The sequence below is a fragment of the Bos indicus genome, chromosome 7 (assembly GCF_029378745.1).
Source record: "Bos indicus isolate NIAB-ARS_2022 breed Sahiwal x Tharparkar chromosome 7, NIAB-ARS_B.indTharparkar_mat_pri_1.0, whole genome shotgun sequence".
Lineage (NCBI taxonomy): Eukaryota > Metazoa > Chordata > Mammalia > Artiodactyla > Bovidae > Bos > Bos indicus.
Window position 1 is genome coordinate 79,879,378 of NC_091766.1, and position 20,738 is coordinate 79,900,115.

At 45.7% G+C, this 20,738-nt stretch overlaps 1 protein-coding gene across 4 annotated transcripts in view; it reads left to right on the forward strand.

Annotated features, from left to right (window-relative positions):
* Nucleotides 1-20,738, forward strand: part of LOC109561123 (teneurin-2) — a 765,441-nt gene that overhangs the window by 547,090 nt on the left and 197,613 nt on the right. For all 4 annotated transcript variants that reach the window (XM_070793964.1, XM_070793965.1, XM_070793967.1 and 1 more), the window contains one exon: nt 15,093-15,288. In XM_070793964.1, the coding sequence (XP_070650065.1) occupies nt 15,093-15,288 (196 nt within the window). The remainder of the gene's footprint in view (nt 1-15,092; nt 15,289-20,738) is intronic.

The window sequence follows — 20,738 nt, forward strand, 5'->3', positions numbered from 1 at the left end:
CAGATCAGTCATTTTCCCATTTGTTCAGAGCATCCATTTTAAGTGACCTTTTATTATTTCCAAATACGCTCAGATGAACTTGATCTTATTGTGTATGTCGAGTCAGGGTGGGTATTTAAATATAATTTTTTAAATATATAAATACACAAATAAAAATAAAGTTTAAGCAGACATTCTGTGGAATGCCTATGCAACTGTTCCAGACACAGACGAGCATGGGACAAGGGTTCAAACCAGGCCAGACGGCCAGATCCAGCATTTGCAAGCTGTGCAACCTTGGGCAAGTCCCTCAGCCTCTCTGCGCCTTGGTTACTTCATCTGTAAGATGAAGATAATAATATTACACATTCATAGCTTTGTTGTGAGATGTAAATGGGGTAATCTTTATAAAGCATTTACCACTGTGTTGGCACAAAGAAATGATATCAGCTATTATGTTTTTCAAAGCATCCAAAATGCAAACAAAACAAGCAAAGCAAAACAAATCCCAACAGTTTTATTAAAAGATAACTTTTATTTGTTATAAGAGCAATATATAATGATAGGAAAAACAGAAAACATTAAGATTTTTAGTATATTTTTAGTATATCTTCTGTTCACATACAGTAATCATTTTTACAAATTTGAGTCTTGTCATACATACTGTTTTTACCCTGATATTTTGCATAATGATAAGTAGGAAACATCTTTCTATATCTGAATATTGTTCCATAAACTCATTCTAAATGCCTCAAAAATAGCTCATTCTAGACTTTAAAAGTTTTTAACCAAGCTCCCTTCTTCAACATTGTATTCATTCTACAGTAAATATCTTCACAGGCATACGTTCGTTTGGTTTTTAATAGTTTCCTTATATGAATTCTCAAGAGTGGAATTGCTGCTTTTCTAACAATAGAAATAGCCATAAGAATAGCTGATACTACGTGTACCCCAGTGTTCATCGCAGCACTGTTTATAATAGCCAGGACATGGAAGCAACCTAGATGTCCATCAGCAGACGAATGGATAAGAAAGCTGTGGTACATATACACAATGGAGTATTACTCAGCCATCAAAAAGAATACATTTGAATCAGTTCTAATGAGGTGGATGAAACTGGAGCCGATTATACAGAGTGAAGTAAGCCAGAAAGAAAAACACCAGTACAGTATACTAACACAAATATATGGAATTTAGAAAGATGGTAACGATAACCCTGTATGCAAGACAGCAAAAGAGACACAGATGTATAGAACAGTCTTTTGGACTCTGTGGGAGAGGGAAAGGGTGGGATGATTTGGGAGAATGGCATTAAAACATGTATAATATCATATAAGAAACGAATCGCCGGTCCAGGTTCGATGCAGGATACAGGATGCTTGGGGCTGGTGCACTGGGATGACCCAGAGGGATGGTACGGGGAGGAAGGTGGGAGAGGGGTTCAGGATGGGGAACACGTGTATACCCATGGCAGATTCATGTTGATGTATGGCAAAACCAATACAATATTGTAAAGTGAAAAAAAATAAAAATAGCTGATACTGATCCAGTGCTTACTGTGAGGTGGACCAGACTCACAATGACCCCTAGAGGTAGGAAATTTTACTATTCTTATTTTAGGGATTAGAGAGCAGAGACTCAGTTAAGTAACTTGCCTAAAATCACAGTCAGTCAGTTCAGTTGCTCAGTCTTGTACGACTCTTTGTGACCCCATGGACTGCAGTACGCCAGGCCTCCCTGTTTATCACCAACTCCCAGAGTTTACCCAAACTCATGTCCATGGAGTCAGTGATGCCATCCAACCAGCTCATCCTCTGTCATCCCCTTCTCCTCCTGCCCTCAATCTTTCCCAGCATCAGGGTCTTTTCCAATGAGTCAGGTAGCCAAAGTATTGGAGCTTCAGCTTCAGCATCAGTCCTCCCAAAGAATATTCAGGACTGATTTCCTTTAGGATTGACTATTTTGATCTTGCTGTCCATGGGACTCTCAAGAGTCTTCTCCAACACCACAGTTCAAAAGCATAAATTCTTCAGCACTCAGCTTTCTTTATAGTCCAACTCTGACATTCATACATGACTGCTGGAAAAACCATAGCTTTGACTAGATGGACCTTTGTCAGCAAAGTAATGTCTCTGCTTTTTAAGGTCACAGTGCTGCCTGGCAAAAGGGTCAGGCCAGTTTGGAGACAAGCCACCAGTGCCCGTGACTGTGCCTCTTTCCCACTTGAGAAGGCGTTTTGTGACTGGACATGTTCCCAGTTTGCTCCCTCTCCTCAGTGATACATTTAATTTATTTTCACACGCAGCCTGCATGAGACCCTCCTCTTGATCTTACGAGGGCAAAGAGCCAAATGTGACATTCCTGAGAAACCATTGGCTAAAGACAATTAGATGGGAATGTGCAGTAAATAAGAAATCACATCAGCAAGGCACTAAGAGGTAAAACCTCCATTGTTCTGGCCCCATGGTAGAGCGTCAGCGCATCTTGGCATGGCCTAGAGGTGTCCGTCAGTTTCATTGAACTTAATCCCTACGCTGTGGCTGGCTTGGTCTTCAGGTTGGATCATAAGGCAGCACAATGAGGGCATTACCTTGTGGGAAGACAAAATATGAAATCAATCCAATCATGCGCTCAACAGATACTCACTGCAGGTCTGTGTAGTGAATGCAGAGATTAAAGGCATTTAAAAAGATAGGGACCTGACAAGGCAAGTGACAATGGCATCATCGTGCAGGGAGAGTTGTGAGATGAAGTACCAGGCAGAAGATTAGAACTGATGTTCCAGAATAGGCTTGGTCTAGGTTGGAATCTTATCTCCCCTCTGTAGTAGCTGGAAGTTTGTGGATGAAACTCTCTAGATTCAGCTTCACCATCCGTAAAATGAGGACTGTACCTCGTCGGGTTGTTGAGAAAATAAATGAGATAATGCCCAGGAAAGAGTGAGCACCCCATGGAGATCAATCGATCAGTCTGACTGGTCCAGAGCCCTTACCACTCTCTTGCAGGTAACCTAGCAACCAGAGGTCTCTCCAGGCAGGATGGCAAGGCCTCTGGCAGAAACCAGTGCTGGTTTGCAAACTTGAGTTTTCGTTGATCTCCCTCAAGACTCTAATCCAGACTGCAAAGATTAGGGTCTGCCAACTCGGTCAGGTGATTCCTGTCTCCTTTCAATCCTCTTATAAATGTATGCAGTGGTAGGGGATTGGGGTGCCTTTCCTGGGGCACGTTGCCCAGCACATCCAGCCATGTCCAACCCAAGCCCACCTTTCCACAGGTGGACAGCGTGCATCCTTCTAGCACTGTTGTGCTGTACATTTCTTGAAGTCGGTGCCATGTATCATTTATGGAGATTGTTCCTATTGCTTGCATGATCATCAAATTTTAGCTATTACCATTCCTGAAGAGTTGGGTATAGGAGGTTTAAGAGCATAAAATTGGCTACTAGTTCAAACCTGTGCAGGATTTTAGGGAAGCTTCCTGAAGGAGATTCTACCCAAGCTGACTGTTAGAAGGTGAGTCAAGCAAAGAAAGAAAAAGGGAAGAGAGGGAAAGACCATTCCAAGCCGAGGACAGCGAAGATCCCCCTTCTGTATGGGCTGTGCTAAAGCTTCACATAAGACTGTCTTCTTTTTCGAAACTGTACTTTTCTTTAGCTGTCACTCACCAACAAGGACATAGCTTTGCCTTTGAGACCTGGCTCTTGTACGGCCAGGAGGAACCAAGGAGGGCAGCCTCTCTGGAGGTTTGCTGGCCGTGACCCTGTGTTGAGTTACTGCGGGCTTATAGTCATGCACACAGCCCCCACTAGGCATCCGTGTTATAGAAAAGGAAAAAGTGGCCAAACACCACAAAGCTAGGAGTTACCCTTGAAACTGGGAGCACATGCTTTTATGTACTGAGGGGAAGTCTTGAAAAATAGGAGATCAAGCTTATGGTTTTCAACTGTTTCTCTCTTATCTCAAAAATTTCATGGGAGAGGGTTAACGATCCCCCAAGCAGACACTCTCTTCAGCTAGATACATCATTCAGGCCATAACCCTGGACTCCACCAGCATTTATGGAGCACCTGCTGTGTGTTATGTGTCAAGGGGCTGCAGCGGTGGGCAAGACAGTGCTGGCCCTTGTGTGGCTGCCAGGCAGCAGGCCTGGAAGGGCCACCTACCAAGGAATACATTGTCCCTGCCTTGCCCCGGCCTGGCCTTATCACTGCAGGTCTATTCGTGGAAGTGGGATCCCTCTCTGAAACACCCCTGAGATGGAGGGGTGCTAGGATCTCACCATAGGAATAATGATGATGCTGATGTCTTCTTTAGCAGTAATAATTGATCCGTTTCTATTCGTTTTCTGTTCTGCCTACATGATTCCCATCCCATAGCAGACTTTCAAATCATACTCCTTAGAAACTTGAAAACCACAGTTTTAGGCTTGATGAGGGGTTAGTAAGGGGGGCTTGGCAGAACCCACCATCTGCTTATCCTCACCCAGCAGCCCACCAAAGCCCCTTCCAGCCCTGAGGGCCCTCGGGAGCCCACCACCATGAACACAGGTGAGGAGTTGTCTTCTTATTACAAAGAACAGCTGGTCTCACCTTATTTAACTCTTCATCAGTGCGTTCATCTCTGCAGACCTTCCATCGGCCTCCCATCACACTAAAAGGAAAATCTGAGGTTGTTCTAGAGTGCCAGCTCCCTGAGGGCAGAGACGGTGGGGTTGCCTGCTGTGTCTCCAGCGCTGACAGCTGTGCTGGTCTGTAGCAGGCTCTGATGTACCTAAGGCCCTCGGATCTTTGGTCTTATCCTCTTTCCCTAGACCCTCCTCCACACTGATGCACTTTCTCTCCCCTAGTCACACCCAGGTCATCCTGTCTCATGCATAGCTTTGCACTGGCTGTTCCCTCATTCTGGAATGTTCCTCCCTGATATGCAGATGGTTCCTTCCTTCCTCTTGTCAGGACTCTACCTAAACACCATGCCCTCTGTGAGCTCTTTTCTGACAAGGGAATCTAAGACGCCTTTATACTTTATCCCCATGCTCTGCTTTATCTGGCTTCAATCAACTTGATTTAGCTATCGTTTACTGGCTGCTAGTGCCCACGTTCTACATGTATGGTTTGGTTCCTTAAATGTGAAAACTGCGTGAGCGCCATCGCAGTCATGATGTAAAATGTGACCACCCCTCAGGAGCTCCCTGGGCCCCGTGCCTACCTCATCCCTCCCCCCGACTGATCCACTTCCTGTCACTCGAGGTTGGATTTGTCTTCACTGGAGTTTTATGGACACGGTACCCTGTGCTCTTTTGTGTCTAGCCTCTCGTTCTGCATAATGTTGGTGAGGTTCATCCATGTCGTGTGTATCTGTGAAGTCAAGTCAGAGTCGCTCAGTCGTGTCTGACTCTTGTGACCCCATGGACTGTAGCCCTTCAGGCTCCTCAGTCCATGGGATTCTCCAAGGAGGAATACTGGAGTGGGTTGCCATTCCCTTCTCCAGGGGATCTTCCCAACCCAGAGATCGAACCCATGTCTCCTGCATTGCAGGCAGATTCTTAACCCTCTGAGCCACCAGGGAAGCCCTGTGTGTGTCTGTGGCTGATCCCTTTTATTACTGAGTCGACTTCCACTTGTATGGATATGCTGTAATCAGTGTGTCTGTTCACTTGTTGAGGGCATTTGGATTGTCCTTGGTTTGCTCTTCTTCATTTATAGCCCTCGCCACTCCCTGGGATTTTACTCCCCCAAGACAGTGTCCTGTGCCTGGAGGGCCGGAACCTTGACCATATGATTCACTGTTGGATCCCCACTGCCCAGAGCAGGGCCAGGCACATAGTAGGTGGTCAGTGTTTGTTGATGGAACCAATAGTTTTACATTCAATTTCCCCTGTAACCTGAGGCCTGAGCAAGACTCAGCCTTGTGAGCGGAGCTTCAGATTTTTCTTTCCTGTGAACCCAATCTAGAGACCTTCAGGCCTTCCACTGGAAACCAGGCATTGGCTGGGAGTCCCTGCTCAGTGTTCAGTGTGTCTGTGCCCTGTCGCCTCGTCCATGGTTTCTGAGTTCCTGTGGCTTGTTCCTCTCGAATATTTTAACCCCCACTTTCCTGCTGTGTGATGTCCAGGAATGGTGCATGCTCTCTCTTTGCCGGTTTCTCTAACAAACTTGGTCATAGCAAGCCTCTTAACAGTTTCCCGTAGTTTCTTCTCATTTTTATTGCTTGGATTTGGTGAGGGGGTTGGGAATCACAGGAAGAAGCCACATTGTGGCCTGGCTGGTCCCCAATACCTGGCTGCTGTCCCCTCCCCTCCCTTTATCTCTCTCTAGCTCCCTCCCCGTTTCCAGTAACTGAAAGAGCCTTCCTTTGTCTCCTCCAGGAAAGTCCTGCCTGCCCCTGAATTCCTTGGTTTCTTGTTTTCTGCTCTAAACAGTTTGTTAAAGAACAGTTTCTACCCCAATAAGTTTAGGAAAATTGCTCTATCTCATTACAGGTGGGTGGGATACCCCCCACACCACAGGCGCCCTCATCTTGGTCTTACCACCCCAGCCTCCCAAGAGGGAAGAGTTATTCTGGGCCAAAGAAATAGGATCCAAAACACGAAGCTGGTTGTGTCCTGAGTGTGATTCTGTTGACAGTCCTGGGGGCTGCTTGAGGAGCCCCATTCTGTCATCCGAGGCTCTCCGGCCCTGATGCATAGATTCTCCTGAAGACAGGAGGCTAAACCTTGGTCTCCCCATGTGAACAAGGCTGACCGGCAGTGACCACCTGCTTGTTTGGTGTGCCCAGTGGCGGGGAGTGCAGTGGATTCAGGGCACACCCTCTGAGGCTGACTGCTGGAGTGAGGACCCCAGTTCCACCCCTTGCCAACTCTAGAGCAAGTGATGTAACCTCTCTGTGCCTCAGTTTCCTCATATGCAAATGGGGATAATGATTCATGTTCAGGGGCTGTTACAAGCATTGAATAAGATCATGCATGAGACTCACTTAGAACAGTGCCTAGCCTCATTAAACGTCACCTTGTATTATCATCTGAGCAGTTAGCAAACAAAACCCAGGAAAACTGTATAGTGCTTAGTAAAACTTCCTAGGAACCTTTCCTCAAGAGGTTATGTCCTTTCAGTATTTGTATCACAAGATTCCACTGGACTATCATACACTTCACTCTGGGTACTATTTTCTTTTGAGCCTGAAAGTTTTCATTTGCTCAGTCAAGGTCTTTTCTGAGTATACCCACTGTATGCCAGGCACTGATCTAGACCCCAGAGGCACCATGCGAAGTAAAACAAACAAGTCTCCTACTCTCTTTTAGTTTATTTTTTCTGCATTCAAAGCTGGTTAACATTTATTTATTGGTTTATTTTATTGAGGTATAGTTGGTACACAACATTATATATGTTTCAGGTATACAGCATAGTGAGTCACGATTTGTTTTTTAATTCATTTCTGGCCGTGCTGGGTCTTTGATGCTCTGTGGTCCTTTCTCTCACTGTGGCGAGTGGGGGCTACTCTCTAGCTGAGGTGCGCAGGCTTATCACTGCGGTGCCTTCTCTTGTTGCAGAGCACAGGCTCTAGGGTGCTTGGGCTTCAATAGTTGCGGCACGTGGGCTCAGTAGTTGCCTTTCCCAGGCTCTAGAGCTCAGGCTTAATAACTGTGGTGCCCAGGCTTAGTCGCTCTGTGGCATGTGGGATCTTCCTGGACCAGGGATCAAACCCATGTCTCCGGCACTGGTAGGCGGATTCTTTACCACTGAGCCGCCAGGGAAGCCCAACAATTTTTAAAGATTACATTCCGTTTGTAGTTATCATAAAGTCTTCCAGTCTTAGGAAGTTTGTGTCTGAGAGTAGTGAGATGAAGTATAAATTAGCAGATAAGTGACAAGGTTTTTTTTTTCCTCCCCAAAGAGTTTTTGATCATTTTTTGCTGAGAGCAGAAATGGAGAAGTGATCAGAGTACTTTAGAATGGATGGTTTAGGATGTGCTTTCTAAGGCCATGGTGTTTAGGCAGCCTTGATTGACAAGAAGCAGACAGCTCTGAGATCAGGAGGGAGACCTCGTGCAAAGGCCCTGAGGCTGGGATGAGCTTGGCCTATTCCAGGAACAGAGAGGAGAGCGGTATGGCTGAAACACAAGAGAGAGAAGTTAGGAGGTGGACGGAGGAGATTATGGGCCGGGTATAGTCATTGCCCAGCAAAGGCATCCAGGCCTCTCTTGGCATCTTTTTTCATCATCTCCAGTGGGACATCTTCCTGTCCTCAGGTGCCCAACTCACTCTGCTCAAGTCTGACCCTAGCACTCCTCAGCTCTGCCTTGCTCCCTCTTCTCTGCTTACTGGGTTCTTTGGGAAACTTACCAACCAGGCCAGTCACCAAATATGCTGGCAGCCAGCTACACCCAGGTTCTTGGGAAACTTCTGGCAACCTCCCACCATTAAGACTCATGCAGATCCAAGTTCAAGTCCTTGCTTGGCCACCAACCAGAGTCTGTGGCCCTGGGTGTGTTATTTAACTTCTCTAATAGCCTTTGTTCCTCCTGAGAAATGGGGATGAGAATAAGGTTTCTGGGAGGGTGAAATGAGATAACACATATCAGCTTTTGCATTTTGCCTGGCACATAGCAAGTGCCTAGAAAAAAAAAAAAAAAAACTACTTCTTATTCTTGATGATTCTGTTTTCCTCTGCTACAAGAAAACATGTCATGAAAGAATCAGGAGTTGCACCTATGTAGATGTAGTCTCCTTGCTCCTTATGTCAGGAATCATGTTTGATTCTTCTCTATCTGCTCGATACTCACAATGGAGCCCAGCACGATGATTGTTACAGCCCGCAAATACAGGTGATGCTGTTTCCTGCCCGGAGGCTCGGGTCTTGTTCTCATAGCTGGGGGACAGACAACCCCGCAGTGCCCACACTGGGCCAGTCAGCACCTAGTGAAGCAACTTGGACACCGAAGACATGGAGCCTGCAAGTAGGAACTGAAAATGACAGGCGAGGCCACGTGGAGGGAAGGCAACCGCTCCCCAACCCTCCCAAGCACGGCCCACCACTCTCATCCTTCCATGCTTCCTGGAGCATTCAGCCCTTTGAAGGAGAGAAAAGAAGCCGTGCAGAGCTTTAATGAGGAATCAGCCAGACGCACTTTGCCACGGGCCTGGCTGGAGGCGGAAAGAGATGCACAGGCCCCCAGGAGCGACCCGCCGCTGCCAATCGTCACTGGATGCCACCGCAGCCTCCACGCTCGTGTGGCTTCAAGCAGACCTCACTGACACATGCTGCTTCCCTGCAGTCCAACCACCTGCTGCACATGCCTGGCTATCTAAGGCGGCATCAACATCAGACGTTGGAGGCTGGGGATATTGCCTGCGCAGAGCCAGGCACTGCAGGCTCTCCATGGGACAGGTCAGCGTTTGCCACTGCCCCCGTCTACATGGACCAGGAGCAAGCAGGTGGACCAGATAACAATAAACTTATTTTCCCACTCCCTGCCCTCTCCCAAGGTCCTGGCCCCAGTAGTAACTTCTTCCAGAAGGGCCATGAGTCTGTCTCTAACCTTGTCCTCTGTGGCAGGTGTGCGTTGGCATGGCTTCCAGAAGCATCTCTGAGCTGCGCAGTCGCTGCCTGTGGACGCACTCCCTCCAGGGAAAGTGAAAGGCCCCTCAGCTGTCTCCTCCAGGGCCCTGGGAAGCCACTAAGTTATCTTAATTACCATTCCTCCTGGGTCTCTGCCAAGAAGCAGGGGCGACTGACAGTCGGATCAGTCAAATATTTGCAGTGGATTCTTTGTTTGCCTCTAGAGCGCTCATGAAAGTTGCGTTTTCATGCCACTTTGGGGTATGACACATGACTCGGAAGCACAGCCCTCACATTTCATGCCAGCATGGGTTGTGTTTCAAAGGCCAAGGAGGAAAAAAAGAACTTTAGTGGCGGGGTCGGGGGGCGGTTATTTCCGGTTATTGCACTGTCACCCTCTGGGTGACCTTATTGCCAGATCAAGAGAGACCAGCTGCCTTGGGAGACAGGCTTGCTCCTGCAGGCAGCTTATGCACTCCCACAGCCCCCAGTGGGACTGGGCCACGTGCTTTCTAATCCTCTTCCAGGGCTTCTGCAGATCTATCAGATAGGACGTGATAGGAAGCAACCTTCTTAGTCCTTCAAGCACAGCACGGTTTTCCGAGCAGCCCTGGATCCAGGATTGATCGTGATGGAGTTCTGTAACTGAGGAGGCACATGCCTCTGGTACAAAGCCTGAGTTCTCAGTCCCCAGCACTGGGGCATGAGACAGTGACTCTGGCCAGCGCTTAAGTCCTTGGCCTCCTTCTGGTATCAGCCAGGCTGCCAAGCAAGCTGGCCAGACTGCCGTCTAGGATTCCTAGAGAGCAGAGGCTCTCCAGAACCAGATGGCCTCTGCACAAACCAGCTTCTTACTGCGCCCCTGCCCTTCCTGCCATGGAAAGCAGTCTCTGCCCTTGGCTGGCTTGATCCACCTTGTGTTTCTAGCCTCCAGCCCTCCCCAGGTTATAGCAGCCGTGAACGAGGCTGCGTGATGCTGCTTGGTACATGTTAACTAAAGAGGAGGGTAACTGTAGATTACACACCAGAGCACTTTTGAGAGTGAGAGAAGCAATAGGAGATGGGAACTAGGACACCCCTGGGCAAACAGAGGTAAATAGATAGCCTACACATAATAGGTGGAACTTAGCCAACAAAAGATGCTACATTCCTTCCCGGGTGATCCTCTCCTACCGCTCCTAAGGACAGAAAATTTGCTAACACTTACAGGCTTGCAGAGTGAACCAGGAAGGAAGAGAAGCAAGAAATCCTGAAGGCTATGCTGAAATAACAAATAAGCCTCAACATTTCTGTAGCTTACTTTTTCTCACGTACGCGTTGTATTTCGGCTTCTGTATACACCTCAGCGTGCTTACCACCAGAGTTTTGTGTCCATCGTTCACCATGCAGATGGCCCCTGTTACCCATTTTGTCTTCCCCGACCCCACTTCCTCTCTGGTAGCCACTACTGTGTTCTCTGCATCCATGGCCTAATTTAATAAGTGTTTACTGCTTGCTCGTGTCAGCATCTCCAGCTTCCCTCCAAGTGCAAATCTAGGATCCAGGCCACTCCTATTTTGTGACTCCATCATCTTGGGCTTTAAGAGAACTCTGGTTCTCTCAGGGGACAGACAGGTAGGGGGAGCGAGCAAGTAGGAGATATAGCACAGAAGAGTCCAGAAGGAGAGTAGTCACAACAGCTTACGTTCCTTGATGGGAACACCGTCACATGCTTGCAAGTAATGGAAAGGAAGGAGACTCTGATACAGACAATGACCAGCCATCTCTACTACAGTGGTCACTAAGCACAGTGCCAAAGGAGAAAGAGAAGGAAGACGAGAAAGTCTGTAGGAAGAAAGTGTGCATTGGACACCATCTCATCTCATTTAGAATTGAAAAGGTGAAGTCGTAATGGCCATCTGAAGTCCCCTCTCAAATCTTGATGATCTCTGTGAATATACAGATTCCTTGGGCCGCAGTGTCCGTCATATGCATGACCTACACTGTGAGGGGCCTGACTGAGGCTCGCTGCCTCTAACTCTGCCCATGTATCTCCTACTCAAGAAAGCACACTAGAAGACAAGGAAGGGCAAGTGATTTATTATTAGAGGCAAAATCTTCTAACATTGCAAGTTAGTTTCCTGTCAATGGAATTCATTTGCAGATTCAGTATTTTATGTATTTGATATTTAACAAATATTTATTGATCAGACTCAGCTCAAGATGAATTAGATTTAACAATGAATTATCATCAGGATAGCATAAACTTTCAAAGTATGCTTACCATATGCAGGGGTTTCCCTGATGGCTCAGACAGTAGAGAATCTGCCTGCTATGTGGGAGATCCAGGTTCGATCCTTGGGTCAGGAAGATCTCCTGGAGAATGGAATGGCAACCCACTCCAGTATTCTTGCCTGGAGAATCCCATGGACAGAGGAGCCTGGTGGGCTACAACAGTCCATGGGGTCACAAAGAGTCAAACACAACAGAGCAACTTTCACTTTCACAATATACAGACTACTTAGTATTCTAAGCACTTTACATACTTGCACTCGTTTGGTCCTCACAGTAGTATTATGCTGTATTATTATTATGTCTTGATATTTTGCCCATTTTAAAGATTAGGAGACCGAGGCATGGAGAATTGAGATGGCTTGTGCAAGTGTCATAGCAGGTAAGTGGCAGAGCATAGGTTCTAATCAAGCAGTCTAGTTCCAAAGTCCCACTCTTAACCATTCTACCATGCAGGTGAAATCCCCGCCCTCCTGGAGTTTATGTTCTTCTGAGTAGACAGACAATAAGCAGAAAAACATTACAGTCGTTTTCAAGGGTGATAAGTGCTTTGAAGGAAATAAAGCACAACAAAGAGATACAAGACTGGGACACCTCAGACCCACACGTCCCAGTGCCGCAGGGTCACAGATTCTTCTTTAAATGAAAACTGCCCTCCTTGCTTCCGTGGAGAGAACTGAAGAGCCAGCCAAGACAGATGTCCCTTCTCTCTTCTGAAAAATGCCTTTCCCAGGGTCATTTGATTGGTTGTTGAACAGCGAGCACCACCGATGGTCCTAAGCCATTCCTGTGCCCCTGGGCTGGGCAGCCAGTTCAGAAAAAGATGACTGATGCCCAAATTAATAATGAGCAATGGTCCCACGCAAGTAATCACCTTCCCCGACCTGTTCCTCATGGGGGTGATAACTCGAATCCCAGGTGAAGTATATCCTTCTCACTTCGCCACCAAGGAAGCTACACTCATTCCTCTGGCTGACAGCAATTTGTAGACGTGGGTCTGGGTAGCCGGACATTTACTAGGTTGCTAAGGAACAAATGCCTTGGTTACAAGAGGCTCCAAAAGCAGTATCTGTTTGTCATATCCTTTTAGATCATTTATTTTATCCCATAAAGACAGCTGCGACCAATGAACTGTAGGATAGAGGGAAGCTAAATATGAACATTTGTTTCCTGAGAGATGGAGGAAATTTCTACTTCCTATACAACATCCCTCCCCAGGCCCCCAGACACAAAAACGAAAACCATGTGCTTTCCTCCACAACCCTTACAACTTACAAGTAAGTTGTTCAGAGTCACAAAGTATTTCATGAAATGGTTATTTTTTTCAGGCACGGCCCTAAGCATTATCTCATGTTATCCTTGCAACATCCCCAAAAGGTGTAGGTATTATTCCCTAGCATGAAAACCAGGAAAGGGGTTCAAGAATCACCTAACTTCAAACGGGTAGCAAACGGCAGAGTCAGAATTCAAACCCAGGTTTATCTGACAGTAAAACCTCTGTCCCTAAGATTATAGACTCTTTTGTTTTCACTGATCATGTTTCAGGTGGGAAAAGTGGCAATTCTGCTGATGGGGAGGTCCCATTAGTGGATTTCCTAGCCTTTCATTCTGTGAAGTTTGTGGAAATCTATGAAACCCTTTTCATGGCTTGAAAGTGGTGAGAGAGAGGTCCGTCCCACAGTGGTGATTTTTATCTGCTAAAGACCTACACTTTGAATGTTCTCTGGAAGTCACCATGCACATGACTTTCCTGTGCAATGATTTTGCATGAGTTCAAGATGATTCCTTTTCTACTGGGGTCTTATTGATTTTTTACTTGTCAACAATTAAGGAGACATGGCCACCTTCCTGGCCTTTTCCTTCATCCTTTCTGTCCAGCCCAGGTCAAGCCTTGTCCTTTCTTCCCTGAAAATGGTCCTCCAAAATTGTCCCCTTTTCTCTTTCACTATACCTAATCACGATGTTTGTCACTTCATGATTGGGTTTCTACAATGGCTTGGTAACTGATCTTCCTGCTTCTTTCCATTCCCTCCTCTAGGACATCTCATAGGCTGCCTGCAAATGAACCTTAGAACATTCCTCTCATCATGTCAGTCACTGCTTACGTGTCTTCTGTGGCTCCGACCCGCCCACCCCAGGATTTCGCCATTCCCTCGGACAGGCCCCCTTGGAGGACAATTGCTCTCCCATTCCCCCCACCCATTCCTAGAAGCCTTCACCCTCCACTCTGTCTCCCACTGATTACTTTCAGTTCTGAGCCTGTTTTCCATTGAAACAGAGTTTCATAGTTGATTGCTGGTAAGGGCCCAGGCATTGCACCTAAACAGATCTCGGTCCAAATTTTGCTTGCCCAGTTGGTCACTGGGTGACTTTGGGTATGTTTGCTGGACTTCTCGGAGTCTGTTTTCTTATTTGTAAAATAAGATACAAATAGGACCTGTCTTAGAGGGGTTTTGGAAGAACTGAATTAAATGATGGTGATAATAATGGTGGTCATGATAGCTCACAAGTACTTTGTGCTCTGATCGTATATCTATATGATCTTGTTGTTGACAACAACCTATAACATAAGCACGGCTATTTTCAGTTTTGAGATGGGAAAACTGAGGCACAGATGGGTGACAGTAATAAGTTCTAGTTTCCCTCTCAGGTAGTCTGGATCCTCCGCCCTCTTTCTTAGCACAGTATCAACCAGGGAATTTTTGTGGAAACTAATGCCCATGGCATTAATATGCCTCTGGTCAATAATGTGTTAACACCTCTGCTATAACTACTTTGATTAACTACTCTCCCACCTTCCCTTAGTAAATGATCAGTCAAGGGTATCTGGTATCTGCTAACATAGGTTAGTAATTCCTTACCTGAAACTCTTGGGGGTGCCAGATGCATTTTGGAATTCAGAATTGGGGGAATTATTTTAAAAAGTTACACTTGGCATATGCTACATATTATGCAACACCCTATTGAGGAATAGAGCAAAAACTCACCCCCCTTCCCCTCTGCCTCTCTGTCACACATACACACTCAAAAGAAAAAAATCATAAAAGCAGAAAAGATATTGTGGTCTATAGTCATAAAACTATTAGCAATAATTATAAGCACAATACGTGGTGACTGTTATTATTACAACTTTCATGACTCTTGTTTTACTTGTGACAAAATGAGTTTACAGTAAAATGTCCTCAGAAGTGTCTCTCAGTTAACTAGTGGGGCGGGAAGGGAGGGTGCTGGTCATGGGAGCAGGTGTGCACCCCAGGTCACACGTAGCACGCTCTCTTCTTTTCCCAGTATGACTTCATGGAGCGCCTGGACGGGAAGGAGAAGTGGAGCGTGGTCGAGTCGCCCAGGGAACGCCGGAGCATACAAACGCTGGTTCAGAACGAAGCCGTGTTTGTCCAGTACCTGGATGTGGGCCTGTGGCACCTGGCCTTCTACAATGATGGCAAAGACAAAGAGATGGTTTCCTTCAACACTGTGGTCTTAGGTAGGTACGGGATCTCTGAGGTGCTGTGTCATCAAAGAAAGCATGGAAGTGTCTGGCTTCTCTGCTGAAGGCACACCTTCCAAGGTGGTTCTACTATGTAGAGGGCCAACCAGCATCCTTAATTTAGGGTTCATAGTTTCATCCACCTAAAACTAGCCCTGATTAAAATACTATTGCTACTAATTCATGAAAAAGCCACTGTGAGTCCCAAGGATTGAGTTGCAATGAGGAACTTGGATCCAACCACCTGGCTCAAGCTCTGGCCACACGGAGTAGGCAAATCATTGGACTTTTGTCAGCCCCAGTTCTCCTGCAGTAAAATAGAACTAAAAAATCCCACCTCATACTATGAAATTAAATAAAATAAAGTATAAGTTATAAATCACTAAACGTATAGTAGATCCAGTAAATACTGACCATTCATACCAGCTCACAATTTCTCTCAAAAACCAAGGAAAGTCCAAACTTAAAAAAATTTTTTTTTAAACCTGAAAAATAAGGGTGTAACCATAGAAGGACAGACTTCCCTGGTGGCACAGTGGTAAAGAATCCACCTGCAACGCAGGAGACTCATGAGACGTGGGTTCCATCTCTGGGTTGGGAAGATCCCCTGAAGGAGGGCATGGCAACCTGCTCCAGTACTCTTGCCTGAGAATCCCATGGACAGAGGAACCTGGTGGGCTACAGTCCATGGGGTCGCAGAGTCAGACATGATTGAAGCAACTGAGCAATAAGAAGGAAATCATATCTTTGTTCTCAGATTGGTAAATCTCCAAAAGCTTTACTTAAGCACTTGTCGTGTGGGGCATATTTTAACACAACTTTTTAGTAGCTATTGAGGAAAAGCTAAGATTTTTTCCAAAAGTTCCCCTTATAAGTCAAATAACCCCTAAAAGGGCCATTTGAGAATATTTCATGAGTTGTCCAAAAGCAAATCCTAAGAATTTTAGCATTCATAGCACCTATAAATATTTTCATTGCATTTACTTTGTCATTAGGTTTTAATCGTCTACTAATGATGATAACTGATCCTGGGCAGAACCTCTCTGAATCATGGCAGATTGTTAGACCCATTTCACAGATGAATAAACTGAGGTTCAGAAAACTGAGTCCCTCAAGGTCCCAGGATGTATAAATGATGGAGACAACATGGACTTCCAGGGATTATTCATTGCCTTTCTACAGCACCATGTTGTCCCAGCAGCATTCAGCCATAGACCTCATGGTTCTCTAGAAACCTGGAGAAGATGGTTGATCTAGGATTAAATCCTGCCTTTTCTTTCCCACATCTGACCTGGGAGGGTCACTTGCCTTCCCAAGCCTCAGTTTCATCATTTGTGGACAAGTAATGACCATGTCCTTGGAGGGAAGGATGATGTACCATCTCTTATGGAACCTGTCTGGAGTGGAGCTGGTAATCACTCATGAGAGCTGATGACTTTTTAAGAGCACGTCTTGTGCAGCTGTTTTTCTCTTAACTTCATGTTAAGAACTTCCCTACTGGTTTCATGGATTGCTCTTAGGATTTCCCTGATCCTTGAAAAAGATATATAAGCCAACCTAAAATCCAGGTGGCAGCCATAGCTGCCAAAATCAGTATTTGGTATTTACCATAGACATGCGAAGAGTTGACTCATTGGAAAAGACTCTGACGCTGGGAGGGATTGGGGGCAGGAGGAGAAGGGGACGACAGAGGATGACATGGCTGGATGGCATCACTGACTTGATGGACGTGAGTCTGAGTGAACTCCGGGAGTTGGTGATGGACAGGGAGGCCTGGCGTGCTGCGATTCATGGGGTCGCAAAGAGTTGGACACGACTGAGCGACTGATCTGATCTGATAGCACTGAAGTTAATGCTTATTCCTCTGCTAAGAAAAGATGGGCCCTAACAGGGCAAGCCAAATGCTCTAAAGCAGTACTTGGCATGCCAGAGCCCATGGACCAAATCTGGCCCACTGCCTATTTTTATAAATAAAGTTTTATTGGACCACAGCCACATTCATCTGTTGTCACATTGTGGCAGCTATAACAGGAGAGTGGAATGGTTGCAGCAGAGACAGTTTGACCCACAAAGTCTAAATATTTACTGTCACTTGACAGAAAAAGTTTGCCAAGCACTGCTCTACACTAATGGCATAAACTTTGTAACAGGAAAGTCACTGGAGAAATCTTCCAATAGTTAGGGAAAATTTCCAAGAGCATATTATGTACCAGTGAGGAAAAAAATCTAAAAGGATAAAAACCAGAACACAAAAGAAAGACACTGGCAATACATTTGGACCTAGTTTGAGATGTTAAGATTAAAAAAAAATCTTTTGCATAAGAATATGATGAGAAATGTGGAGAAGGCAATGGTACCCCACTCCAGTACTCTTGCCTGGAAAATCCCATGGATGGAGGAGCCTGGTAGGCTGCAGTCCATGGGGTCACACAGAGTCGGACACAACTAAAGCAATTTAGCAGTAGCAGCAGCATGATGAGAAATGATGTCTTTTCAGTTCCCTGTGTGGGTTTATTAAAATTTTTTTTAATCACATTTTTAAAATATTTTTATTGGAATAGTGTTGATTTACAATGCTGGGTTAGTTTCAGGTATACAGCAAGGGGAATTCGTTATACATATACATACATTCACTCTTTTTAGATTCTTTTCCTATATTGACCATTATAGAATGTTGAGTAGCATTCCCTGTGCTCTACAGTAGGTCTTTATCTATTTTATGTACAGTAATGTGTACATGTCAGTCCCAATCTTCAAATTTATCCCTCCCCCACTTACCCTCTGACAACCACAAATTTATTTTCTACATCTCTAACTCTTTTTCTGTTTTGTAAATAAGTTCATTTGCACCATTTTTTAGATTCCACATGTAAGCCATGTCATATATTTGTCTTTCTCTGTCTGACTTACTTCACTCAGTATGACAACCTCTAGATCCATCCATTTGCTTCGTGTTTAAAACTCAGAGGCTTCATACACACACCTCACGCACAGTAGCTGGCTTAGCTGGAGTCTACAAAGACCCAGTGGAATGGATAATAGCAAAACCAGTAACAGCAGCACATCTATAGAGAGTTGTCCATGTTCCAGGTCCCGTGGACTTGGCCCTTTTGGGGACCAGATCAGTCAACCCATAGAGTAGTTATAAGAGGTCAGGATTACCAATATTTTGTTTTCCAGTTGAGGAAGCCCAGGCTCAGAGAAGTTAACCGAAGGTCTCACATAGCTAGTGAGAAGTGGAGTCAGAATCAGCTCTCCAGAGCCTGTGTTCTTAACCACTGAATTGCTTTGGATTGTAGCCAGCTAAAACCCTCTTCCCTTCCACGCAGCAAGTTGTCTGGGGGCCATGTTATCTAATAATGGCTTCTGCCCTCCATCACCTTTATCCACATGGGCACAGATGGAGGTGGTGAGATGCCCTTTCCCCTGAGCCATTACCCTCACTTCTCTGTCGGAGCTGGGAATAGCAATTCTACCCGGAGGATTTCTCTTGTCTGGACATAGCTCAAAGAGAAAGTCAAAGGTAATCGGCCTAATAGTTGGGCAGACATCTTGATAGAGCAATGATAGTAATTGGCCTGAAATGTAGGGAAAAGAACAGTGTTTTATTTGGTTCAGGGATTCTCCCACACATATCTATTATCAGACCATTCACCGTCAAGAGCAGCCTGGAGCGCCGAAAGCCCCTGTGATATGAAACAGAAGGAAGGACGTTAGACGGGTGTCAACCAGCCATCACGCTAAATATACCTTTGACTCAGGGAAGTCTTCCGATGTGTTTTGGAGAGAAGCAGCCTGCTTTCAGAAATGAGTTTCATCTCAGGGGACTATGGAGTGGCATTCTTGAAGTGTGGTGCACATTTCAGGGAGGCTGGCCTCCGCTTGAGTAAAAATCCCATTTCCTGGTCTTTCATCACCCGCCTTGTTTCCTCAAGAAAACTTCAACCAGGATGACAAAAAGGAAAACTGATAAGATTTCAAGAGTAATATTTAAATTGAGTGTTGAAAAAAGGTGATTGAGGGAAGTAGGTTCCTTCAATATTTCGGCAGTATCACATAATTGTTGCTTTCCTCAAAAACTGTAGAAATGCTTCTAAGATAAGACCTGGGGGAAATTGAATGAAAAGTACTCCTCATTGCAATTTTTGCTTATTCTGGATTCTCCTCTCCTCTGAGATGTGTGTGCATACACACACATGTATACACACAAACACTTTAGTAACTCTTTACCAAGGATCTGCTGCTGCTGCTGCGTCACTTCAGTCGTGTCCAACTCTGTGTGACCCCATAGACGGCAGGCCACCAGGCTTCCCATCCCTGGGATTCTCCAGGCAAGAACACTGGAGTGGGTTGCCATTTCCTTCTCCATTGCATGAAAGTGAAAAGTGAAAGTGAAGTCGCTCAGTCATGTCCGACTCTAGCGACCCCATGGACTACAGCCTACCAGGCTCCTCCATCCATGGGATTTTCCAGGCAAGAGTACTGGAGTGGGGTGCCATTGCCTTCTCTGTTCCAAGGATCTACTATGTGCCAAACATTGAAAATACCTCAGTAAACAGTTCAAATCTGGTCTCTTCCTCATAGAGCTTGATGAGAGGAGACAGATAGGTAAAAAAGCAATTATAGGAGCTAGGGGAAGATAATGGAAAGGGTACAAAACCCAGGTTGAGGGAAATAGATTTTGTTGTTTAGTCACTGAGTCATGCCCAACTCTTTGTGACCCCATGGACTATAACCCTCCAGCCTCCTCTGTCCATTGAATTCTTCAGGCAGAAATACTAGAATGAGTAGCCATTCCCTTCTCCAGGGGATCTTCCAGACCCAGGGATTGAACCTGCGTCTCCTGCGTAGATAGGTGGATTCTTTACTGCTGAGCCACCAGGGAAGCCCAGAGAAGGAAGATTAGATAGAAGCTAAATGTTTTCTAAACTGAGACTTAAAGATAAATACGTCAACTAAAGAGCAAGGAGTTTGTGCAAAATCCTTGGTCGTTTTCCTTGGGACTGTGATGGTTAAGAGCTTCCTATCCTCGCTGCTCTGAGGATGCTCGGTTGGAGAACAGGGAGCTTTGGCCTGAGCCATGTCAGTTTCCACCAAACCATTCCCAGACCAAGCTGCTCCGTGAGACTCAAGCTCCACTTTGCTGTCCGGGTGACTTCTGAAAATGCAAGCTGGATGATGTCATTTCTATTTTGAAAACTTTTCATTTGTTCCCGTTGGTCTCAGAATACAATCTAACTCATCCACATGGCCTCTGGGGCCTTGGAGGATCTAGGTTTCCCCAGCTCCACCTGATGTCACTCTCTTCCTTCTTTCTACCCTCCAGCCACATGGGATTCACCTATGCTCTTTTCCAACACGGTGCCTTTGCATATCTTCCTCCTGTCTGGAGTACTTTTGTCTTGCTCTTCACTTGGCTTTTCCAGTTCACCCTTATATGTCACCTG